Genomic DNA, 25,288 nt, shown 5'->3' on the forward strand with positions numbered 1-25,288 from the left:
AGAGGAAAATCTGCTAGAAAAATTCTAAAAGAGCTGTAATACATTGTTTTTCTTTTACCACAAATATTGCAAATATTTTTTCATTTGTTTGTCAAAATACCTCACACTTTCCAGAGAATTACACTATAGATACTCTGTAAATTTAAATGGTATTACACTTCTCATTTTAACATTAGAATATTTTATAAGACAATGCAGAAATTATTCATTTATTTATTTTTTAAAATTTATTTTTATTATAGTGATATTGGTTAACAAAATCCAGTAAGTTTCAGGTGTACAATTTAATAGGAAAGCACATATATATTGCATTGTGAGAAACTTTTTAAAAAAAGTATCAGATTAAAATAACTTTAAAATACATATGTGACTTTTAATCTTTTAATCTTGCAGATCTCTTTATTCTATCAAAGAGAAGTTTTTTTTATATCAGGGCAATTAAGACAAATTCTGCTCCATAATTTGCAAGAATTTTTCTGAGCCCCATATGTAATGCCATGTCAGTAGAGAGGAGAAGGGTAAAGAAAAACAGCTCTCTCACATGAAAACTAGCTCTGGTAAATCTCCTGAAATAATTTAGTTCTTATTTCCATAAGCATAGTCTTTAGAGACTCAGTCACATTTTCAGCAAATCCAAAAACAAACTGTTTCTTCAGCTAGACATCCCTAACTTAATATTTTGAAATATGATACTGCATAATGTTTTCCAAAGTTTGAATATAGACCCAAATTTTAAAGTAACTGCTACCATTCCATCCAGCTAAGGAAAAAAAATGTACAGAATAATAGAGTGTGTGTAAGTGTGTGTGTTTATGTGTGTATGTGTATGTGTATAATGAAGGGAAAAAGTAAAATATTACTATAATATAAAGGACTTAAGTGTATTAAATATCTGATAGTAGAAATGAAAATAGTTGAACCCAAGTTAACATTTTTTTGCCTCTCTGGCACACACCCAGCAAATGTAATTTTTCAAAGCTGTGATCATGCTAAGTCCAATGATATTTTAATGCTTCAAAAATATGAAGGGTAAGCATGTAATCTTTTTGAGATAGATGACGTAATAGCATGCCATTTTAAAAACATCATAAGGAACTGGATGACTCTATCTGAATTATTTTTCTCCCTCTCTTTTCTCTCTCACACATGTCCCCTCACTTCCTGTATTCTGTTCACAAAACACACATTCTTCCTAAGGTTCTTTTGCTTCTCTGAAGAGCATGTGAGAAACAACAACAACAACAACAACAACAACAAACAAACAAACAAAAAACCCTCAAAAACCATCTTTATGATCAACCTAGAAGTAGCCATTTTTTCCTCCTAATCTAGAGTTAGGAAGAAAGCTGAAGAGCCTGAGCAGCAGTCAAAACTTTGAGGGAGCAATGACAATAATATTGCTAAAGAGACTTAGACTATAGGTCATATCCTATTCTCTGCAGTATTCTTCAGACTTCACCAAAAAAAAATTTTAGCTAGACGGTCATAAAATCCCCTCAAATAAGAAAATCATTAGATTTACTGAGATTGGTGAGATTAAAACATACATTTATTTAGCACTGATTTCTTGGTGAATGCAACATATTATCCACCAGCATTAGTCACACAGTATCCTTGTGCAAATTAGAAAAAGGCACCTTGTTCTAATTTGCACTTGAGTGGAGACACTCTAGTAGGCACACCTGGGTAGGAAAACAGCTTGCGAGTGGAGCTGAACTGAATTCCAACATTCTCTTGTCATCTCAAGCAGGAAGCCTCATGCAAAACGTAATCTGAACAACTGGACATGGGATCCTATTTATATGTATCTTTGTCTTTCATGCTTTACAAATCATAAGACAAAAATAACATAACTAGAACACTTATCTATAATCATTGCAGAATAATTTTGCTTCAGATGGAGAATGTTAGATTTTCTATAGCAAATGCCAAATTTACTCAGTATAAAATCAAATGATCATAAAATGATACTTGATACAGGTTCCTCGTAATACAGTTGTCAAAGAGCAACCAATAAAAGTCACTCTCCTTGTTTATACTAATAGGAGAATGGAATACTTACCGCCATCTTCAACTGTAAAATGAAACAAATCACTTGTGGCATTAGCTCCTTCTCTTAAAATATAGCATATTTTCATATCATCAATGTCAGCTAGAAAATAACCAAAGAACAAGATGATTAATTACTAAGGCAAAATTGGTGACTTGTGAATAAATTTTATTGGCTGTTACTTTTCTGTAACCATCTCCTTTTCCCAAGGAAAACAGTGCTATCTTATTTCTCATATCTCTAAGCCCCTTGATTTCAGCTGTCTTATAGAAATCTGATCCCTTACACAGATAAATAGAGTGTAAGAATTAAGTTATAATAAAAAGCAAGGTGTTTCCCCTTCCAATGGCATTTGCATGTTTATGCACCAAAGGAGCGACTGCCTAAATATGGAAAGTCAGGCTCCATGACAGGTGGAAAGAGAGATATTTTAAGGCTTGGGAGATTTCCTGGCACTACTGAAATCACACCCTTTGCCTCCCTGTAGGATTGTCCCTAAGAAAAAAGATGTTCCCCTACTCTCCCTTAAGCTAACTTTCTTACCTATCCTGGTTTAGCAGGCTGTTTTTAAGCAGTCCAATTTTTGAAAGAAAAAATAAGAGATTTTTTAAAAATCCCAGATCGAAATAACTATCATGACTCAAAGTCAGAGAGAACTTAGAACAGAGAGCATCTAATAAAAGCTAAACATTTTTTCATAGGGAAGTTATTCTGCCTCAGACGTGCTCTTTTTGCTGTTGTCTACTCCAGCTATCAACTTTACTGGCATAGTTTATTTTTAGTATTGACTAACATATAATTTTTTAAATTTATTCATCCATTCTACCAGTTCCTCTCTTTAATAGTGCCACACAGACAACATAATAAAACAAATACTCTGTTCTGTGATATTCAACCAGACTGTTATTTGATCTGGGCCAATGAATAAAGAATTATTTCCAAGGCTACATAAAATCAAGATCATAGCTAAAAAATTGCTTTAACAATGGTATGTAATATTTGTCTCTTGTGTGCTCTTTGGCTTTTCCATCTCCTTAGACCTCTAATAAGTTTATGTTATGGAATTTAAAGGCATTATTTATAAAAAAGTGATTTTCTAAAAGAATAGTCTCAAGTAATACAAGGTATTAGAATCAACAAATTACTCCATACATGTCTATAGTTCCATTTTACAGATGTGAAGTGTATGCTGTACTTTGGCCCATACAGTTTTGAAAGGTGACTCACCTATAATCAGACATATGAGAAGGGGAAACTCTGATTTAATAGTTTATAGTAACTTTTTGCTAATAGAGATACTCAGAGGTGAAGCAACTTCAAATGTTTTATTCTCTCTTAGCATTTCATTTCTAACTCTACTATAATTTCCTCAATTTCTGCCTTGTGTCATTTTTAGCTTTCTGCATGGCTACCTTTCCCAGAAGATTGAAAATTTCTGGGATTTTTTTTTTTTAGCTTAACTTCCCACAGTCCTTTGCCGAGGTTCTAATATTCAGTAAAAGATAAAATATTTTTCACTTAAAATAAAAGAGCCCTGAAGTCTAGAGGACCACACTTGCATCTCTACCTTCCTATGTGTGATGTTTCTGAAGGATAAGCAGTAAGGCTCCCTGCACGGTTCTTAACCTATTTACTCTTATAACTCTTAGCTTTTACAACCTTTAATTTATCAGTAAGAAATTAAGTGAACTATACTCTGACTACACAACATTAACATAAGGACAATGTCCTCTGGTCATGTAGGGAAGATCCTTTTTCAGCATACCCCTTCCTTATTTAATTTTCTAAGAAAATCTAAAGCTCTATTATGAGAAAAGAAAAAAAAACTGTTTAGTACACTCGTTCACTGTATTAATGTTTTCTTTAAAAAAAACAATTATAGTACTTAGTAGATAGATTTATTGAAAAAAAATCACCATCTCAAAACTGAATGTTAATAAAAAATTGGCAGAGGATTTGAATAGACATTTCTTCCAAGAGGACATACAGATGGCCAATAGACATATGAAAAGATGCTTACTATCACTAATCATCAGAGAAACACAAAATAAAACCACAATGAGATATCACCTCACACATGATAGAATGGCTATCATCAGTAAATCAACAAGCAACAAGTGTTGGAATGGTACGATTATAAACTGATGCAGCCACTATGGAAAACAGTTTGGAGGTTCCTCAAAAATTAAAAATAGAACTACTTTATACCCAGCAATTCTCCTTCTGTGTATTTATCCAAAAAAGTCCAAAACACTAAATTGAAAAGATATATGCACCCCTATGTTCAATGCAGTGTTATTTACAATAGCTAAGATATGGACGCAACTAAAGTGTCCATCAGTAGATGATTGGATAAAGAAGAGGTGGTACATATATACAATGGAATATTATTTGGCCATAAAAAATGAAATCCCACCATTTGGGACAACATGAGTGGATCTAGAGGGTTTATGCTAAGTGAAAAACTCAGACAGAGAATGATAAATACCGCATAATTTCACTTACATGCAGAATCTAAGGAACAAAATAAGTAAATAAACAAAATAGAAACAGACTTATAGATACACAAAAACAACTGATGGTTGCCAGATGGGAGAGCGGTTTGGAGTGGGGCGGTAAAAAAGGTGAAAAGATTAAGAAATACAAATTGATAGCTAACAAAACAGTCACAGAGATATAAAGTACAGCATAGGGAATATAGTCAATAATATTGTAATAACTATCTCTAGTGCCAGGTGGGTACTACACTAATCAGAGGAATCACTTTGTAAGTTATATAAATGGCTAACCACTATGCTGTACACCTGAAACTAATACAAAATAGTACTGAATGTCAATTATAATTGAAAAAGAAAAAAAAAAGGAAAAAGTAGAAAATCAAAATGGAAAAAAAAATAAAAAATCCAAATTGTATTAAAAAAACAAAACAATTTTAAAACCTTTTTTTTTTTTTAATTTTAAGTAAAGAGAACATGAATGCAGCTATGTGACAGTCAGGTGTCAAATTTCCCCTCCAAGTTACGGCATGCAATATTGATTAGCTGGAACAAACACTTCATTTTTTTTATAACTCTATTAATAATTCATGGTTCAAAAAGGGAACTTTTAAAAATTTCTAGTAAGTAAAGACTTTGATCACAATGCTATTATTCTACAGGTACCTCTAAAAATAACATAAACATATTATGTGTCTGTGTATGTGTGTGTGTGTGTGTGTGTTTGTACACTCACTTCTTAAGGCACAAAAGTATTAAAAGATAAAAATCTGGTAGCCAAAATATGTCATCTTCTTTAAGTAAATATCTAATTAGCTAGATTTTCTTCTAAATGTTAAACATGCATCAAATATATTTCAGTATACCTACACGATCATTCCATGGGATTAAAAAAAATATCTAAGTTTATTAACATGCCTGGAACCACACCCTGCTTTAAACTCTTTGGGGAAATGTCTAAAAGTGATTTATAAATTATCTCCCACATGAAAAAAAAAAATCCAGGTACTTGAGACAAGTGATTTAGATGTAGGGTGGAGGGAGCAGGGGCACCTTGGCATAGAGGCAAAGTTTGAAATAACTAAATAATTTCTCTAATTTTCCTAATTTGTTATCTTTTCTTGATAATGAAATTTAATATGTTTTAGAAATGAATTATTTTGTTCTCCTATTGATAACTTAGTCAATTAATTTGAGAATAACTTTCTCTGACCACATGTGCTAAATTGACTTAATTCAGTTTATTGAAAATCCATCAAAATATAGTTTAGCTTATCCCTTCATAATAAAACAAAAACAGAAAAAAAAAAAAAAGGCAGCATAATCCTGACTCTAGACACTACTTTCATTTCCCACTCTGGAAGAACAGCCATGGTAGCTCTATGATAGAGCTTTCTCCACTTTTACTCATTTATCTAATCTCTATAAATAACTGCTACGAACCAAACTCCAGTCTCAACTTGTTCAAATGAGTGCTGTGTGGTTAAATACCAACAATTTTCCTAGTCAATACTTGAGTTCTTACTGGTACTTTATTTTTAAAAAGTAATCTTAAAAATTTATCTTTACTTTTTTATAATAAATATACAACTACTCTTCATTTACAAATGACCATAAAAAGTAATCATGGTGAATCCAAGTCAGTGGGAGATAAAACAACAATCTGTAATGAAATAGCATAATTTTAGGGCCCTATATTTGAGAAATGACAGTCTAATATTTTGAGCGGTTGGACTTTGTTTATAGAATTGAAATTAAATCATTTGTCTACCTTCCTTCAAAAATTCCTTTAAAAAAATTTCTAAAATTATTTTCCTTTTTCTGGTCAGAGGAGTGATTTGAAGTAACATTTTCTATCCTCTAATATGTTCCTTTCATCGTCTTCACTTTCCATGAAAATAAACCAATCTAAGATTGCATGGCATCTCTAGCCTCAGAAAGCCTTCACACAAAAGTTTCCTGCTGGTCTAGCATGACACTTGGCACTCTGAGGTTCTCCTGTCCCTGCAGGCCCTAGCATATATTCAGGCTTTCAGCCAAGAATCAGGAGGTTGGAGTGTGGGGGTATTTGCCAGTATCTAAAACAGAGAAGTGGTTCACTTTAACACTACACAGTGACATCCATGTTTATTAAAACATTGGTTATCTAAGAGCACAGCAGTGTAGCATGAAAAGAACACTAGCACTGGGATGCCCTTGGGTTAAAACTCCATCTCTACCCACAGAGCCCTCACAGGGTAGATCTGGTTTCCATTCTGACACAGTGAGATTTTCATGAAAGGAGCCCAAAGTCTTTTGTAATGAAAGTTGCATGTTCTAGAGAACAGAGACCTAACTTCTAAGCCAGCAGGCTTGAATGGGCTTCTCCCTTCAGTCACTGAGTAACTCTGTATAGATCTCCTGCCCTTCCTGTCTCAGATTGTGTCTGCACAAAGAAAAATCAGGTTAGAAAAATGCTTTAGCCTCAAGAATGCAAATTAATGCAGATAAAACCAGTGTTTGTTATTGTGTTTGAAATAGGACAAAGGTCTAAAATGAGAAAATAATTTCCTCCTTATACTATTAATCTTGTTAACATATCTTTAAGTTCTTAATAACAAAGTGGATGCATATTTTGGTGACAGACATACTGTCTTCTTATACATCATACCTTCTAAAACTCTTACTTTGTGTGTATCATAGTAATATGCCTTGTACATATAATTTTTATAAATCTAGATAGATGTTTACCTCTTCTGTCTTTGGACAAGTGTTTGTCATAAAATATAAAAATTACGAAATTTACAAAGTAGAAATATATCTTTTTATTTTCATTACAAAGTTTCTAACAACTGTATCGGTATTAGAACAATGCTCTAAAAATTAATCAAAGTAATATAAATTTGAAGGCTCTGTTTGAATGACATGTGATAATAATAATCTGAATATATAGAATTTAGAAAGCATATCTCTCTCTAAGGTGCTAAAATGCTTCATAAACAATTTGCAGGAAGCAAAACAGCCTGCTCAGAGGGCAGGCTGGCAAGCAGAGCAGAGTTGGAAAGCCTGCTTTTTGATTTACCAAAGTCTGGCTCCCACTTTGGCAGCAAACTTTGCTGCTATCAAAACGCATCAATACTCTCTCTAATAAAGGTCACTGTAGTGGGACATATGACAAGAAGGGAACTGTTCTCCCAAGAAAGAGAGTCCCTGAATCCTTTCCTCCCCTTTATTTCCCTTTCCTTCCTGTCTCTTGGACTCCAATTTGACGTTCTATTTAATAAAGTTTTCAGCAACAGACATTTCCTCAGGAAATAAGACCTGGAATGCCCTTTTGTTATAAGGAAAGAAAACTGAACCATACCTTGTGTAAACTGAGTGACACTGTGGTTGCCTTTGCCAAGGTTGAGGAGATATCCATGTTGAGGGGCCTCTGTAACAATAAACCTAAGAGAAAAATGTAAGCTGTCTCTGTCTTCCGCTTTCAATATTTTGCTTGTGAACATGAATCCCAAGTGGCCAGTGGCCAGAGTGCGAAGTGTAGAGGCCCCTTTGTTCACTGCAATTTGGGGGACACTATCATCAATAGCTACGACCTGGATCTTCATCACTTGGGGTCTTCTTGTTTCAAATACTGTATCAGGAAAAACATAGAATTCTGTATGGGAACCATCAGTTACCGTGAAGGAGAAGCTGTCTTCACTTGACTCAGTGCCATCATGCCTGTAGCTGATTAAGTTTTCATTCAAGTCTTGCTTGGTAAAAACCATGGCAGGTCTGGTATTGTTAAGTAGGAGCTGACCATGAACAGGCATCTGGGTGACAGTGAATTTTAGGAGTTTGTCAGGAGTATCTCTGTCTTCAATAGTGAGTTCAAAAGGAGTGATCAGCTTGTTTTCACCTTCGCTGACGACCAGGTTATGGATAGTGAGCACGGGCTTTTTATTGTCCACATCACTAATAGAGATACGGAATGTCCGAAAGACAGGGTTACGTCCATCAGTGACCTGAAACTCAAAACTGTCCATTTTTACCTCATCATCAGCTGTGTGGATGTAGTAGATTTTGTTGCCAGCCAGTTGGAGTTGAGTGAAAGATGTGATGGACACTCCAGCTTGATCTGTGCATTCCAAGAGGCCTCTCATGGGAGCCCTGGTGATGGTAAAAACTAAGTTTTCATCAGGACTGTTCAAGTCACTAGTGCTCAGTAGGTCTGTTGTAAGGATGACTTTACCACCTTCTTTCAAGGATACTCCCTTACTTATTACATCGGGGAAGACAATGTCAATGCTCCCAATAGATACATAAAAGTAGCGATCTATGAGGGCATTTACTCCATCAGTCACATCGAACTTAATTAGATCCCGAATGCCCTCTTGCCCAAAATGGACATACTGAATTAAGTTTCTGTCCACTTCATCCTGGGTAAAATTCATGCCCAGTGTTATATTTTCAAAGGCACCTGTAGGTTTTTGTCTTTGTAATAGGCCATGTCCTGGCCCATAACGAATAATATAAACCAAGGATTTGTCTTTAGAATCTAAATCAGTTGCCATTAATATTTTGTTGTTTATAATTTTGGTTTCTCCAATTTCTATGTCTAGTCCATTATTAATGGCCATTCTAGGGGTCTCATCATCGACAGGGATAACCATAATGAGGACCATCTTTTCCACAGAATGCTTACCATCTGTTAGTTTAATCACAAAACTATCTTCCTGGGTCTCAGAGTCATCGTGCTCATAAATAATGCTGGAACTCTCTATGATCTGGTCCAAGGTGAAACTTTCAACTAAAACTGTGCCATTTATCAGCTGGTTCATGATGTGACCATGAGTAGGAAATTGAGTAAGAGTGAAAGTTAGATCATCCGGGGGAATATCAGCATCAGCAGCATTGAGAATGGGCGTGTCGACCACCAGACTCATGCCTTCCATCACCATAAATTCTCTCACAAATATTTCTGGCTGTTCATCATTGGTGGGAATGATTACAATGGGGAAAAAATGTCTCTCTGAAAAGTTAATGCCATCAGAACAACGAAATATAAATCTATCTTCCACAGGTTCCACTCCTTTATGGACACTCTGGACGTAGTTAATATGGCCCTGCCTGAGATCTTTCAGGGTGAAGGCACTTATGGCAATTCCTGCTCTTGATTTTTCAGAGCCTGGTGCTGGAGAAATGTTTTCTACATAACCTGAGATAGGCTGAATAATTATAGTGCACAAGATGTCATCATTTAGGGAATCAACATCTTTAGCATTTATATGCATTGAGGTTATAACACTTTTATCACCTTCCATTACTATAAACTGTTCACCCACAGAAATTTCTGGGGCCTGGCTGTCGACAGGAAGGATGGTCACCCATATGGTAACTCCTTGGATAGTATTGCCACCTATTCTCCATTCTTGAGACATATCTGACAGGCTCAGGTTAAAAGAGTCCTCTTTGGGCAATAGGCCTATCTCACCGCCGGTGTGGGCATAGACAATAGAGCCTTCCAGGATGTCTTTTTGGGTAAACTGCTCTGCTGAAACTCCATTGACCAGGATTTCTCCATGTAAGGGTGGATCTTCCAAGAGGAAAGTCAACATTAAATCATCGGTGCCCTCATCAGTCCCCTTGATAACACTGGCAGTGATTTCTGTAGCCCCATTTTCTAAAACATCTAGATAGGACCCCAGAGTACCTGCAGGAAGTCTCAGCATGGGCACCTCATCATCCACTGGCCGCACATTCACTCTCAGAGTGATGGGCACCACATGGTGTCTGTCACTGACCTCCAAGGAGCAGCTATCAGTCGGGGACTCATCCCCGTTATGGTCATAGGAAATCCGACCCTGTTTTATGTCCTCCAAGTGGAAAATCCCACCTACATGCAGTATCTGTCCAGATACCCTTATGTGACCATGTTTGGGTGCCTGTGTTAGAGTAAAAGAGATGTGGGCTACATCAGTGTCTACATCATTCACACTTAACTCAGACTCACTCAGGATGTGGTGTCCCTTCTCCTGAATAGTGAAGCCAGTGTTTAGAATCTCAGGTGGCTGGTTGTCCTCTGGCTGCAAGTAAAGGGTGAAGGTGCCTGGAGCTACATTCCCAGCTCGGTCCTCCACCTGGAATTGGAACTGGGCCACTCGGGCAGCCACTCCTAGTTCTTGATCTGGAGGTCTGTAAGCAATTTTATGGTGGTTGATCTGGGCTTGGGTAAAGTGGGTCACCACAACAGAAGAGTTGTCAGTCAGGACCAAGGTGCCCAGTGGAGCTGGTGAGTGGTTTTCATCTGTGTCCATTGGAGGCTGAGTCACTGTGTAATGTAGTTCTCGGTCATCTGTGTCTAGGTCAGTATAGCGCAGCCACTTCTTCCTTAGTGGTGTTATCTGGGATTCCTTCACTATCATCCGAAGGGGACAGCCACTGCCCAATTCTGGAGGGAGGCGATCCACAGGATAAATGCGAATCACAAACCTCTGTAGCCCAGACTGATTAGGGGGGTCATGGTTATCCTGGACTCGAAATGTGAACTGATCCATCACTGGCCCAGGTCTATGGGGCCCAAAGTGCTTATAGAACAGCCTCCCTTCCATTATGTCCTGCTGCTGCCACTCTGTCACTATTTTCTCATAGAATACTCCCTGTTTTCTCCAAGGGTTCCTGATAAGGTCCTCTACCTCATGGGGAGGATGTGCTTGGCGGAGAAGCAGATGCCCTGTAGTTGAGGGAGATTCCAGCCCAAAAAGCAGCAGAGAGTCATCTGAGTCCATGTCAGTCGCACTTAGAGCAAAAGGTAGGATGGGCACTGTTTCACCCTCTGACAGTGTCAGCCCAGTGTTGGCATTGAGGACTGGTGGCTGGTCATCCACAGGTACTAAGGTGATAGGGAACAGAAACTGCACCTGGTGTCTGCGTCCTCCATCCACCATTCGAAGCACCAGATTGTCATTCAGTGAGCCATCTTTGTCATCATGATGGTAAACTACCTGGCCAGCTGCTAGCTCAGCTGCTGTAAAGGTCTTAGGGGCAGATTTGCCACTGGAGGCACCTAGAAGGACAAGATGACCATGCTGGAGCCCAGCCACTACCTCTAGCTGCACTGCCTCTAGGTCATCCTCATCGCTGATGACCAAATTTTGTGGTCCACTGCCTGCAGGGCCTGTGAGGGGCCGAGACTGGCCCTCATAGAGAATGAGGCCAGTATTCCGAGTGACTACAGGAGCCAGAGTGTTCATGGGCTTCACCACCACCATGAAGGCAAAAGGATCTGAGGCTGCTCCTTCCGGGTCCACTACCTCTAACTCCAATTCAAAGAGACGTTCCTGGTTAGAGTCCTCAGAGGGTGGCTGGTAGGCAATCTTCAGGAGGCTCAAGTCTCTCTGTGTAAAGGAGGAGAGGGGAAGACTTCGGTCATCAGTGCTCACTAGGTAGCCCTGGCCAGGCTGGAATGGAGAGGTGAGGTTGAAGATCAACAAGTCAGGGGTTGACTCAGCATCCTCAGCTGCCAGCATGTCTGGGGTCAGGGCAGTCAGTACAAACTGGTCCACCTCCATCATCATCATGGCCACAAAACTGGGCTTGGGTGCGGTGTTCTCGACCCCTCCTCGGATTCTCACCAGCACCTGGAAGTGCTCGTGTTTCAAAGCAGGGCTGCCCACAGGAGACCCTCGAGAGCGCAGCTCCACCACCATGGGCACCCAGTCCCTGTTTGGTGAGCGACTGAGGGCTGTGTGGCGGTACCGCACACCTAGCTCCTGGAAAGCTTTGCAGTCCATAAGGAGAGGCTTCCGGGCGCCCCACTCACTGTCGCGTCCTGGGACCTGGGGGTAGTGGAGGAGTTCCCCATAACGAGGCAGCGCGCCCAAGCCAGACGGGATGCCCACACGACACTCCTCAGTCTCGGGCTGGTAGGCAAACTCCAGGCTCCGCGCGTCCAGGGCATTGCTGGTCCCCAGCAGCTCCTCCACGACCAGGGGCAAGTTTCGAATCACAACTTCCAGCTGAGTGAAGACTACCTCCACCTCTAGCACCAAGGGTAGCACTGCCGTCCCTCCTCCAGCATCATAGCGCAGCTGCAGCGGGACGCGATCTCGCGACGGGCTCCGCGCGCCTAGGTGAGAGTAGCTCACCTCTCCAGGGCCAAAGTCGCACGGGAAGCGCTTAGGACTCAGGTGGCCGGGTCGCTGGGCCAGCGCATCGTTATCTAGCACGGTCACCGCGCAGCGGTCCCCTGGCTGCACCTGCAACACCAGGTCGTGCAGTGGATCCAGCCAGACCTCACGGCCAAAGGGTACTCGGAGTCCACGGTTCGCCATCACTATAGCCTCTTCGGCGGGGACTCCTGCAACCCCCACGAGATCCGAGGACAGCAACGCCCTACCAGGGGCATCGGGCTGTGCCCGAACGCGGCTTACCAGTGACAGGAGGAGCAACAGCAGCAGTATCAGCCGGACCCGCGGCGGAGGCGAAGCCGTCGGTTGAAAACTGATGCATTTGGCTGCCCCGAGCGCGCAGGAGGCGATCCTGGGGGCCCTGGCTGAGTGCATGGTCTAGGTGTAGGGCTCCGACAGGTCAGCCTGAGAGCGCGCAGCCAGTCCCTGGGCAGAGAGCAAGATACTACTCCGGAAAGAGCCAGGAACTCCGCTCTCTGTCTGCACAGGGTTTTGCTGTAGCGGAGGCTGGGCCAGAAAGGTGGAAAAGTTGCGTGGTGCGGTCTGGACTGTAGCTGCAGCAGAGGACAAGTCCTTATGGCGCGTCGGCCTCAGCCACTCGCTGTTCAGGGTCGCGGAGAACTGAGTGGCACCACTCCTCTTTCCCAAGTCCCGGGATCCTGGGCTTTGAGGGAAATCCCTCCCCCTGCACCCCCTTAACTCTCGTCCTCCAGGAAACCAATCGTTGGTCCCAGAAGGAGGCCCGGAGTTGTGGGTTGGATAGAGATTTCTGCCAATCAACTGGTAGAGGCGGAGGCGGGGAAAGCGCCGAAAAGGGAGGAGGTAGAAGACTCAAAAGACTGTCTTGAAAGTGAGGGGACGCGAGGCCTGGAGCTGCCCTCCCTTGCTCGCGCTCCACTCTAGGCTGCTAGGGCTGCTGCGCTCTGGGCTGTGAGCCGCTGGGCTAGATTCACTTCTTCAGCAGCCTTCGATGCAGAATTACCCATTTTAGCTCCCATCCCCCAAAGTCAGTGGAATCCAGCGTAAGGGGTTCTCACCGAAACTTGCAAACCCAAGAAGAAAATTATATGCAGTGTCGCTTGAGTTTGAATAGAAACCCGGAGCAGTTTGCAGTTTGGGAGGAAACTCTAAAGGCATATTTGCAAAAGGACAGCTGAAATAAAAAGACAATGGTAGAGCAGATTCCTCCCCACGCGGCCGTTTCCTCGTAAATTACAGTGGGGTGTAATTTCCTCGTAAATTACACTTGGATTGCCGAGTTTATAACAAGCCCCTCCTTTACAAAGTTCACAGAATAAAAGTAAAAAAAGGGTATTTGGAATGCGTGAGAAATGTAGTCTGATAGTAATCGCGCGACTAGCACTAAAGAGTACGTTTTAGGGAATGTAGCCCCAGGCTCTTCCAAAGCCGGCGCTGATGTAGCTGTCATTAGAGACGTTCCTGTTGTCCTCGCAGTAATTAAACCAAGTACAAACTAAACCCATTTGTCAGCATCACATTTCTTTGCATGCCAACAGAATTAATATCCGGAGGGAGAACTAAAATAGATTATTAGCTCGCATTTCAGTCAGCTGGTTTTCGAAGTCAGAGCTTTATCTCTTCCTGCCCTCTTGTGTTTGTCTGGTTTTTGAAGTGTGTAGATTCCCTGAAAGATTTTCTAACTACCCTTCCTCCCCCGTGCCCCCCTCCCCCCAAAGCCTTCACAGTTAAAACTCGACCATTTTCAGATTAGTTCCTTGAGCAGTCTTGCTTATACTGACCAAAATGTTTCATTAGGTAATGTTCTTTTCTCTCCAAAAATAATAATCAGATTATTAATTGGACTATAGAATTGGAACAATGGTCATCCTGCCCCTTTTCTGCTTAAAGATAGTTTAGATTTGGGAAAGAAAGAAGTGTAAGAAACTTATGTCCTTTTAAATTTCAGCCTAAAATGAAGATATAAGATGCATATGTGGGCACTTTTCAGTAAGAAGCATTTATCCATTTAATCCTTTTGTGACTTTGGCCTGATCTCCTCCAGTCCAGGATTTTGATACCTTCCTGACACACGGAGACCTATTTCCCAGGCCACTGCCTCTGTACATAAGCGTTACTGGGTGATATTAAATTGTGCTCCAGGAAGCCTGTCCCTGGGAATCAAGAGGCAGTGTCTGTCCCTGGGAATCAAGAGGTGAAAAGTTCTGAAATTTTTCAAAAAGAAAAGAGGAGAGAGAGAGAGAGAGAGAGAGAGAGAGAGAGAGAGAGAGAGGGAGAGAGAGAGAGAGAGAGGAGAGAGAGAGACTTAAAAAGAAACACTCATCTAAAAAAAAACATTTAGTTAATTAAATTCATATTGAGTTTATTCTATATATTTTGTACTGTGGGGGAACTTTTAACTCCCCTTTACAATTGATGAATACATTTCACAATTTAGTGTAAAATAAACATTCAGGAACATAGAAGGGATGTGGCCAATATGATCAACATATGAGAAAACCCCATTCAACTCTTAATTTCCAATTTGCTTTAGCATTATTATTTTATAGCTTATGCTTATTTATTATTTCATATAGAATTCAAATTGCAGTGAAAAGAAAAATCCTATTATTTCCTTTTTACAAGTAAAACAAATAGGAAGATGCCAAGTGAAATAGAATATCAATTTCAGAATACGATGTTTTATATATGATATTTCAAATTCTGGGTATGTGTTTTAATTGAAAAATGACAACTGGAAGTGGCCCTTATTCAGGCATTGTGACTCTGGGTGTGTTCTGACCAGAACCAGACCAACAGCCTACTCCTATGGCTTCTCAAGTGGCTCTGGAGTTTTCCTTTCTTCCTTTTAAAGTCCAATTCTGACTTGCAAGCCAAAATGAAAAATAAGATCAGCATTTGAAATATGCATGGACAGAGTTCTATATTTTGTTTTGTGGTAAGAAGAATAGAAGTCTCCATTTATTTTTAAGGAAATCAAGAAACACATATTTTTTGACTTTTTAATTTAGCCTGCCTTGATTGAAGTGATGGAGTGATTCTTAAGAATTATTATTTTGGGGGGTAAATGTCTTATTTATTTGTTGCTGTTTTTTAAAATCACATAGAAAATAACATGTTGTTACATGCTTAAATATATTTTGCATTATGATTATTGATAAAATAGTGAATATTAAATTCTCATCGGAAAATAAATATTATTAATGATAATGTTCTGTGGTCAGAGGCAGTAGTTCTCATTCTTGTCAGAAAGACTGACTCTGTTAGTAAAAAAATGTGTCACTACTACTAATTTAGAAAACTGAACTCAGAGCTCATGCCCTTTACCAATGGATCAATTATTCTTTTTTTAAAACAGATAGAACAACATTTGCATTAATTGATGTGGGTAGCTTGCATTAAGAAACTTTTTAAAGAAACTATTAAGAAACTATTTTTTTTAACCAACAAGAAAACTAAAATAAAAATGTAGCAATATAAGATTAAATTAAATTTTACTCTGAGGATACGTGAATTTTCAAGATGGATCTATAATTAAGTGATACACATAGCATCACAAACAACCAGATTTTCCAGACAAAGCTATGTTCAGATAGGCATCTACTATGGGGAAGAAGAGAGAACACTGGACTGAGAGCCAGTTGTTATGAAGCTGGCTTTCTCACTTGCTTGCTTGGAACTTGGAGATGCATCTCTAAAAATGTGATTGGGGAAAAGTAGAAAAGGTGAAAATATTGCCTTGACTATCCTCATAAAGTTATTGAAAAGATGATATAACAAAATGTATATGTATTTATATATATGTATATATGCAAAGTGAAAATGAAGAAGAATGGTCATTGTTTTCAAACACTTTTCTATATCTGTAAATATACGGGTCTGTCTATCTATCTATTTATCTATCATCTATTTATCATCTATCTATCTATAACTGTATTCCAAATTTTTACAAATAAAGATTGAAAACTCAGTTTCTCTTTGATTCTTCTCAACTTGTTTTCTGGACTTATTTCTTAGTATTTTATTACCGAAAGACTGAAATATTTGATTACGTTCATAGTAAATAAAAATATGTTAATTATATCTGTTAAGTGTTTTATTAGTTTTCCCCTCTTACTTGTATTTCCAATCTTTTTACTTGCCTCTTTTTTGGTAAAATTATTGCTAATTTTTTCTATTTTGTAGAAAAATCTCCCTCAATAGCAATACCCCTTTAAACTATGCACGTCTCTCTCTTTTTTTCATTTTTACAGCTTTATTGAAATATAATAGACTATTAGTTGTTCATTTTTACAGTGTATAATGAGTTTTTTCAATTATAGTTGCCATACAATAATGAGTTTTTTCAATTATAGTTGCCATACAATAATATATTAGTTTCAGTTGTACAGCATTAGTAGAGATCTATATAAGTCACAGGGGTCACCCCAGTAAATCTAGTATCTCTCTTCTCCTTACATGTTGATTATCACATTGTTGACTATTTTCCTTATGATACACTTTATATCTTCATGACTATATTGTAACTATCCATGTGTACTTCCTAATCCTTTTGCCCTTTTTCACCATCCCCCCGACCCCTCCCATCAAGTGGCCCTCAAAATGTTCTCTGTATCTATAAGTTTGTTTCTGTTTTTGTTGTTGTTGTTATTTATTTTGTTCTTTAGATTCCACATCTATATGAAATCATGTGATATTTGTCTTTATTTGACTTCATTCAGCACAGTACACTCTAGGTCTATCAAAGCAATTATCTTTTTCTATATCCTTCTTTTTAGTCTCTGTGTGTCTTTAACTCTGAAGTGAGTCTTTTATAGGCAGCATATGTAGGGGTCTTGTTTTCTTATCCATTCAGTCACTCTATCTTTTGGTTGGAACACTTAATTATATTCTATTTGAGGTACTTGTTGATAAATATGTAGTTATTACCATTCTTTATTCATGTTTTTGATACATGTTTTTTCTTCTTTTTTTCTTCCCTCCAACATTTCCTGTAATACCGGCTTGTTGTTGATGAATTCCTTCAGCTTATTATTGTCTGGGAAACTCTTTTCTATCTTTGGACTCTAAATGATAACTTTGCTGGATAAAGTATTCTTGGTTGTAGATCCTGGGTTTTCATTAAGTTGAATATGTCCTGCCAATCTCTTCTGTCTTGCGAAGTTTTTTTTTTTTTTGAGAAATCATCTGCCAGTCTTCTGGTGTTCCCTTGTAGGTAGCTAACTTCTTTTCTCTCGCTGCTCTTAAGATTCTCTCTTTGTCTTTAAGCTTTGACATTTTAATTATGATGTGTCTTGATGTGAGCCTCTTTGGGTTCATCTTTCTTGGGACTCTCTGAGGTTAGAGAAGTTTTCCATCATTATTTCTTTAAATAGGTTTTCAACTTCTTATTCTCTCCTCCTTCAGGTACTGCTATGATGCAGATGTTGTTACATTCAATTTTGTCCCATAGGCCCCTTAAATTATTATTATATTCTTGGCTTCTTTTTTTCTTACCATTCTGATTGTGTGTCCTTGGCTTCCTTACCCTCTGTATCACTGGTTCGATCCTCTTTTTCATCCACTCTTTTGATTCCCTCTAATATACTCTTCATTTCAGATCATGTATTCTTCATTTCTGACTGGCTCCCTTTTATAATTTCCATTTCCATTTTTATGTTTTTTATCTTTTTGTTAAAGCTCTCACTAAATTCATCTACACTTCCCCTAAGTTCATTGAGCATCTTTATAACCAGTGTTTTGAACTCTGCATCTGTTAAACTGCTTGACTCCATTATTCCTGGAGCTGTTTTGTACTCTCATATGGTTTCTGCTTCCTTGTCTTCCCATTTTAGCTGCCTTTCTGTGTCCATTCCTATGTACTAGGAAAGCTTCTAAGTCTCCCAGTTTTATTAGCATGGCTTTGTGTAGTAGGTGTTCAGTGGCACACTCCTGAGAGGGGTTTAGCTGCAGGTCAAGTTTAGCCCCAGCTTCTACCCTTTTGGGGCCACCTGTTAAGATTCAGCAAGCAATCCACAGATGCTTTCCTTACAGTTGCCTCTAGAGGCTATGCCAGAAACCGAGGCCAGGTGCCAACAGTGTGAGTCTTGGAGCTGGTCAGCAAGGGGCATAGGACTTGCCAAGGACACAAGTGGATGTAGCTTGGGTAGGGCCATGAGTTGGGGGAGTTGGAGTTTCAGGGAATACCCTAGGTCCAGTGACCTCTGTTATCCAGTTTGATGATGTCTCAGCTACGTCATCGCAAGGACTCAACAGAAGAGCAATGGATACTGGCAGCATTTATGCCCGTGACAAAGCCTCACCTCTGGCCCTCGCTCCAACAACTCAGTGTCCCCCTGTAAGGTCCTGGTGCCCCCCGAACTGCTGACCTGGTGCTGGTGCTCATAGCAAGTAGGTTCATCACTGTGAAAGTCCTTTTGTATACATGGCCCCTTTAAGAGGGATGTCTGCAACTGCCATAGCCTCTGTCCCACTCAGCCGCTGGGGACCAAGTAGCCTCGCATCTTTGCCCTCTTCTACCTCCAACCATAGCAGAGTGATTTCTTATTTCCCTGCCTAGGGTTTCTGTTCATCTAGGCCCCAGGTGACTCTGCCTGCTGTTTGCTTCATGTTTCCAGCACAACTCTGATGTGGTCGCAAGAGATGGTAAACATAGCCTCTGTCATTTATACCATTTTGCTAGGTCCTCACATCTCTCTTCTTCTGAATGATCTATTTCAACTTTCTTACCAGATTTATAAACCTCCTATAGGGTGACTTTTACCCTTCTAGTTATCTTGACCACAAGTCCCTCATTCTCTGAAATCAGTTACTGAATTGGAGAGAATCTATTTCCAGCAGTTTTTTCACAACTGTCCTCTTTCCATTGCTATCATAGTCTTAGTTCAGTTTATCATTATTTTTCATTTAGATTTCTTAAAATCCACTGCTGTTGCATTTGCCATCATATACATTACTCTAGACGTAAAAAAAAAAAAAAAAAAAAAGGTCTATATTTTATCATAGTATTTTGCTAAAATCTTTTCTGGCTTTCCATTGCCTATCAGATGATATACACTCTTTTCATCTTTATATTCCATGTTAAACTACACACTGTTTTGGGATTGAACTTACTGTCTTGCTTCTAAGTCTTTGCTCATCTAACATTTTTGCCTTGACTTTTTAGTTCACCATGCTCCTTTTACCTGCTATGTTCTCCTTATCTACCCATGGGAATCAATCAGAAATTCAAGGACTATAAGAACTTTATAGACCATTTACTGTAACTTCCTCATTTCATAGGTGAGAAAACTGAATCAAAGAGTTTGAGATCTAAGAGTGGAATTGGAAAGGAAAATGATTTCTGACTTCTACTGCAAAGCTACTGTCTGTATTCTACCTTAAGCTCCATTTCAACTTTTAAGGATGATGTCAAATACTCCCTCTGCCATGGACTCTTCATTCATCTACTCATCTTAGTGCAAGCAATGCATCTTTTGACTCTATTTCACTACCCTCTTCACCCTGCACCTCATACCCTGCTGTATTTCTCTTAAGGGATCACTCAATGTATATAGTGTTATAGTCATCTGTTGTTTTTGTAACCTTCACTATTTGAAAGCATCTTGAGCACACAAGAATGAATCTTGCTCATGCTTTACCTCCATAAACACCTTAATAAATACTCATTACATGAAATTAGATCACATTTTATTCTTTCTCAAGGAATTTCCCTTGAAACAACTCAGATTTCACAACAGTTTTGCAAGGTAGCCAGGTATATTATTCAGTTTTCTTAGAAATAACAGAAACTGACTGGCTGAATTAAGCAAACAGAAAATAAAAAGATATTGGGTAGCTCTCATAATTTCTGAGAAGGTGGTATGTACCATAACACTCAGAAATGTGAATGTGAACCAAAAAGCCTAAGCTTCCAGAAACAAAGTTTCTGCTTGGTAATGGTCTGTTGGAAATGGCACTGCAGCCATTGCTGGACACCAGACCCTGAGAGTAGCTCTCCCATTAAGGCCAGCACTGGGTATGAGTCACTCGCTCTGCAACCACTGCCTCTGCTGTTTGGCTTCGGGATATCACTGTAGCCACAGATAAAATGAATTTTCTCTCTGTCACTATAAATTCAAAAGTCCAGCCAGGACTGGATTATCCAAGCTTAAGTCATGGTCCCACATCTTTGTTGCCAAAGGCACTGGGGAAGTGTGTTTCTGGCCTTTTGGTCTCTTGGTATTGAGTGACTAGCCTATCACTAAAATTTATACTATGGGAATTTCTCACTTAGAAGAAAGAAGTTCACATTTGAGGGAGCCAAATACAATCGCTGTGCAGCGTAACTGATTACCATTTTATATTTGAGAAAACTGATACATGGCAGGGTTCAGTAATTTTTTCAAGTTCATACAATTATTGACAACCAGAATTAAATTGGATGAAATAAAATGAAATAAATTAGAATTCGAGTAGTCTACTATTTGCTTTTTTTTCTACATTCTGAAATATGCTATTTTATACTTTTAAGAAATTTTAAGTCCAAGTCACTGTGGCTGCATAAGCCTGAGCTGAGCCAGCAATAAGAACTCAGTGCCATTTAAGGTTTTGCATAAAAGCCTGGGTTTGACTCCTTTAAAAATAGTTCCCCCAAATATTTGACTGTGTCACATTAAGTTTTTTTTTTTAAAGCTAGTGATCCTGGGGCATTAATATTCATAGATTTTTCACCTGCAAGTTTTCAAACAGAACTCAGAATAAAGTGGAATTTAAACACCGTTTACATAAGAGATCACCACTAAGCTGAACCCAGAACTAATCAAAGAACAAATAAAGTAAAAAGCTCTTATCTTATTGGGATTTAAATTAAAAAAATATGGAATGACTTCTGTAGATTTCTTACAGCAATCCTATTTTTGACTCTTATTGCTAGGCCTCTATTGAAGGACTTATGGTGGCCTTGGGATATATAAAGTGAGATTTAACAGAAGACCCTCTGAAACAGTACTCTCTCCTGCCTACTTCTCACATGAATTAAGTCCTGTAAAACAGAGTAATCTAAGGGATAATTTAAATTAAAAAGAAAAAGATCAATCTAATTTTAATATGAGATGAATAGTACACATACTTCTAGAGGGGAAAACGATCTTATTTTAATAGTTTCAAACCAGAGTTATAAAGTCATTAGCTAGAGAAACAATCTTAGGAATAATCTAAAATAAATCAATTCTTGAGAATGGTTTCTTTGGTAGGTCACTTATGAACTTCCAAAAATATTGTCTTTTCTTTTTTATTTATGAATCAATCTCTAGACCCCATTTTCAGCAATTTTCTAGCCTTGGCTTAGAAAGATGCCAGTGCCCTGCCTAGGATCTCAAGTCATGTTCCCAAATTGTTCTCTCAAGGCACAGCCCTGTTATTTGTAACAGGGCCTCCGAAATCCAGTTCCCCATCCCCTGGCTTCCTATCTAGATTTCAGCATTTAACTTTCACCTAAGCACAATAGCTTTCTTGGATTTCATAACTGGTAAATTTCTGAGCTGGCATTTGAACCCAGGTTGTATACTTCCAGTGACTGAGTTCAACTAGACAATCTTGCCTGTCAACATAGTGCCTCCATTATTTGTATCTCTAGGATATTGTAAAGTAAAATATGCTACGTTATCCAGCTAAACATATTTTGAAGCAACACAAAGAGATTAACTGAAAAGATCCCCAGCTTCATTTTTATCTCTTAAATTCTCAGAAAATCAAATAAAACAACAAAAATTAAAAAAAAATAGAAAAGCTAAGTTATGGAGGGTTTGTTTATACACTGCTACCACACTTGTTGGAAAGGAATCAGTTTATTTTTAGTATATTAGTTCCCAGTGAGATAATATTTTTATTCTTTTGAAATAGTTACTGTAATTTTAAGAATTTATACTAACAACTAATTCAAAGTTGAAATAAATTATATATAAATAAAGATGTTTATGGTAATATATTAATTTAAAAAGTTACGAAAGAGCCGCTGCAGAGGTGAAGATGCCGCTTCTGAGTCTCCTGGCAGCTTCTGTTGGGTCAGCAGCATGAGGGGCTTGCGGCGTTGCGGGCCCCTCCAGGCCCGTTGCGCTCAGGCTCAGAGGGCCAGCAAAGCTCCACTCTGTTAGTACGGGGACCAGGGCACCGTCTCAATGCCGACTCCACCTCGCCTGTCTCCAGTCATCGCGAGCAGACAGCATCGTGAAGCATCTGCCTTACTTCTGCCCTGGCCAAGTGTTGGGCTTTGGCCACATCTCCAAACAGTTGGGCATCTCCACAACTAACTTTCCTGAGCAAGTAGTAGATAATCTTCCAGGGGATATATCCCCTGGCACTTACTATGGCTGAACAGTGTTGGAAGTGATGTTCATAAGATGGCAGTGAGCATAGGATGGAACTCATACTATAAGAATAATAAAAAGTCCTTGGAAACTCATATCATGCATACTTTCAAAGAAGACTTCTATGGGGAAACTCTCAATGTGGTCAACTATGACTATCTCAGATCAGAAAAGAACTTTGATTTTTTAGAGTCACTTGTTTCAACAATTCAAGGTGACATTGAGGAAACTAAGAAACAACTAGATTTACCAGAATATTTGAAACTCAAAGAAGACAATATCTTCCAGGTTCCTAATAACAAAATAATGAATGGCCACTGATGAAAAATCATCTTATTTATTCACTCACTGTTTTCTAGTATTTTACTGCTCATGACTATGCGGTCTCATCTTGATTATATTTTAAATATCAAACATTTTCCTGCAGCTCTGAAATAGTTTAAATAGTACAATGTATTTACCATTTTATCCTTCAACTATTCAATTAAACCCATCATGCTATAGTACTAAAACAATTTATTTTGAAAATCAAGGTTTTTTAATGTAATATGTTGATTAAAATTTATCAATAGAAAGGCCTTAAGTGCTATATAATGGAAATCATATTTATATAGCTATGGGTAGAAAGGCAAGACACTAGTATGAGATGAAAACTAAAATTCTCATGATAAAATATTGGTACGCATGTACTTCTATAGTATATGTTGTTCAAGAGAGAAGGCTTATAAACGTAAATGTATTAAACAGAAGTTTATTATAAATCTAAGGAAGAAAATCATACTTTGTATTTTTTACATTTTGGGCATTAATGTATTATTATAAATATGAAGGCTTGTAAAATTTTATGAGGTCAAATCGTGTTGTGTTCAATTTTGTTACAGCTTCCTCACTTCTACCTATCACTTTTTTTTGTCTTTTAGAACATTAAAATTAGTGTTTTTAGAATTTCTAGGTCTCATTTTTGTGTTGTATTATACTTCTCTCTTTTTAAAAGTAGATATTCAACATTTTTCTTGACTTTGGTTCTTTTCTCTTTTAAACAATTGTTAGTGTCAGGTTTTTATTTTCCATTAGAATATCTTATGATTTGCAAAGGATTGCATGTATCTCTACCATTCCATCCCTTCACTATATGAATATATAAGTGCATATCTTGCATTGTAGAAGCACCCAAAAGCTTCATCTTTAGCTTTTGTCAAAGTTTAACTAAACATGTAGCAGTTCATTTATATATACTAGTTTCTTAAAGAACACAAAATACTCATTTTTCCAGCTAGAGAAACTATTTAAGACCCAATGAAACTATACAGTACAAAATTATTTTTTTATTTCTTTATTTTCTTAGGGGTGACATAGATTAATAAAATTATACAGGTGTCAAGTGTACAATTAATAATATGTTATCTGTATATTGCATTATGTGTTCACCACCCAAAGTCAAATCTCCATCCGTCACCATATATTTGATCTTTTTTACTCTTATCCACCAATCCGACTCCTTCCTTTTTCTCTAGTAACTACTAAACTGATGGTGTTTCTGAGTTTGTTTTATGTCTTATTTGTTTGTTGCTTTTAGATTTATATTTCACATATGAGTGTAATCATATGGTTCTCAACCCTTTCCATCTGACTTATTTCACCTAGCATGATTATCTCAAGATCTATCCATGTTGTCACAAATGGCAGTAATTCATCTCTCCTTATGGCTGAGTAATATTCCATTGTATATATTTACCACATCTTCTTTATATAATCATTTATCGAAAGATACTTCAGTTGTTTCCATGTCTTGGCCACCGTGAATAATACTGGAATGAACATTGGGGTGCATATATCTTTATAGACAAAAGTTTTCAAATTTGGGAGGGGTAAATATCCAGAAGAAAGATTGCTGGATCATATGGTAATACTATACTTAATTTTTTGAGAAACGTCTATACTGTTTTCTATAGCAGCTGTATCAATTTACATTCCCACCATCAGTGTATGGGTGTTCAACAAATGCAAATTGATCAGTGTGATATACCATATTAACAAAATAAAGAGTAAAAATTATATGATCATACCAACAGAGGCAGAAAAAACACTCGAGAAGGTACAGCATTCATTTATGATTAAAATACTTCATGAAATGGGCATAAGAGGAAAGAAACTTAACATAATAAAGGCCATATGTGACAAACCTTCAGCTAATATTATACTTACTGGTAAAAAACTAAAAGCTCTTCCTCTAAGATCAGGAACAAGACAAGGTTTTTCACTCTTACC

General features: G+C 38.2%; 1 protein-coding gene, 1 non-coding gene and 1 pseudogene across 2 annotated transcripts in view; 1 reads left to right on the forward strand and 2 right to left on the reverse strand.

The window, feature by feature from the left end:
- The window catches only part of FREM2 (FRAS1 related extracellular matrix protein 2), a 268,872-nt gene extending 255,528 nt beyond the window's left edge, over positions 1–13,344 (reverse strand). The window contains exons 1-2 of the mRNA XM_006915781.3: positions 7,889–13,344; positions 2,063–2,152 (exon numbers count right to left, since the gene is read on the reverse strand). Of these exons, the coding sequence (XP_006915843.1) occupies positions 2,063–2,152; positions 7,889–13,070 (5,272 nt within the window). The 5' untranslated portion in view covers positions 13,071–13,344. The remainder of the gene's footprint in view (positions 1–2,062; positions 2,153–7,888) is intronic.
- Positions 2–44, reverse strand: LOC112482940. Its single transcript, XR_003047456.1, has one exon. It is a non-coding gene; the product is annotated as a U7 small nuclear RNA (small nuclear RNA).
- An 8,547-nt stretch (positions 13,345–21,891) lies between the features above and the next one.
- On the forward strand, positions 21,892–23,341 carry LOC102897288 (annotated as a pseudogene).
- The last annotated feature ends 1,947 nt before the right edge of the window (positions 23,342–25,288 follow it).

The sequence above is a fragment of the Pteropus alecto genome, unplaced genomic scaffold, assembly GCF_000325575.1.
Source record: "Pteropus alecto unplaced genomic scaffold, ASM32557v1 scaffold16, whole genome shotgun sequence".
NCBI lineage: Eukaryota > Metazoa > Chordata > Mammalia > Chiroptera > Pteropodidae > Pteropus > Pteropus alecto.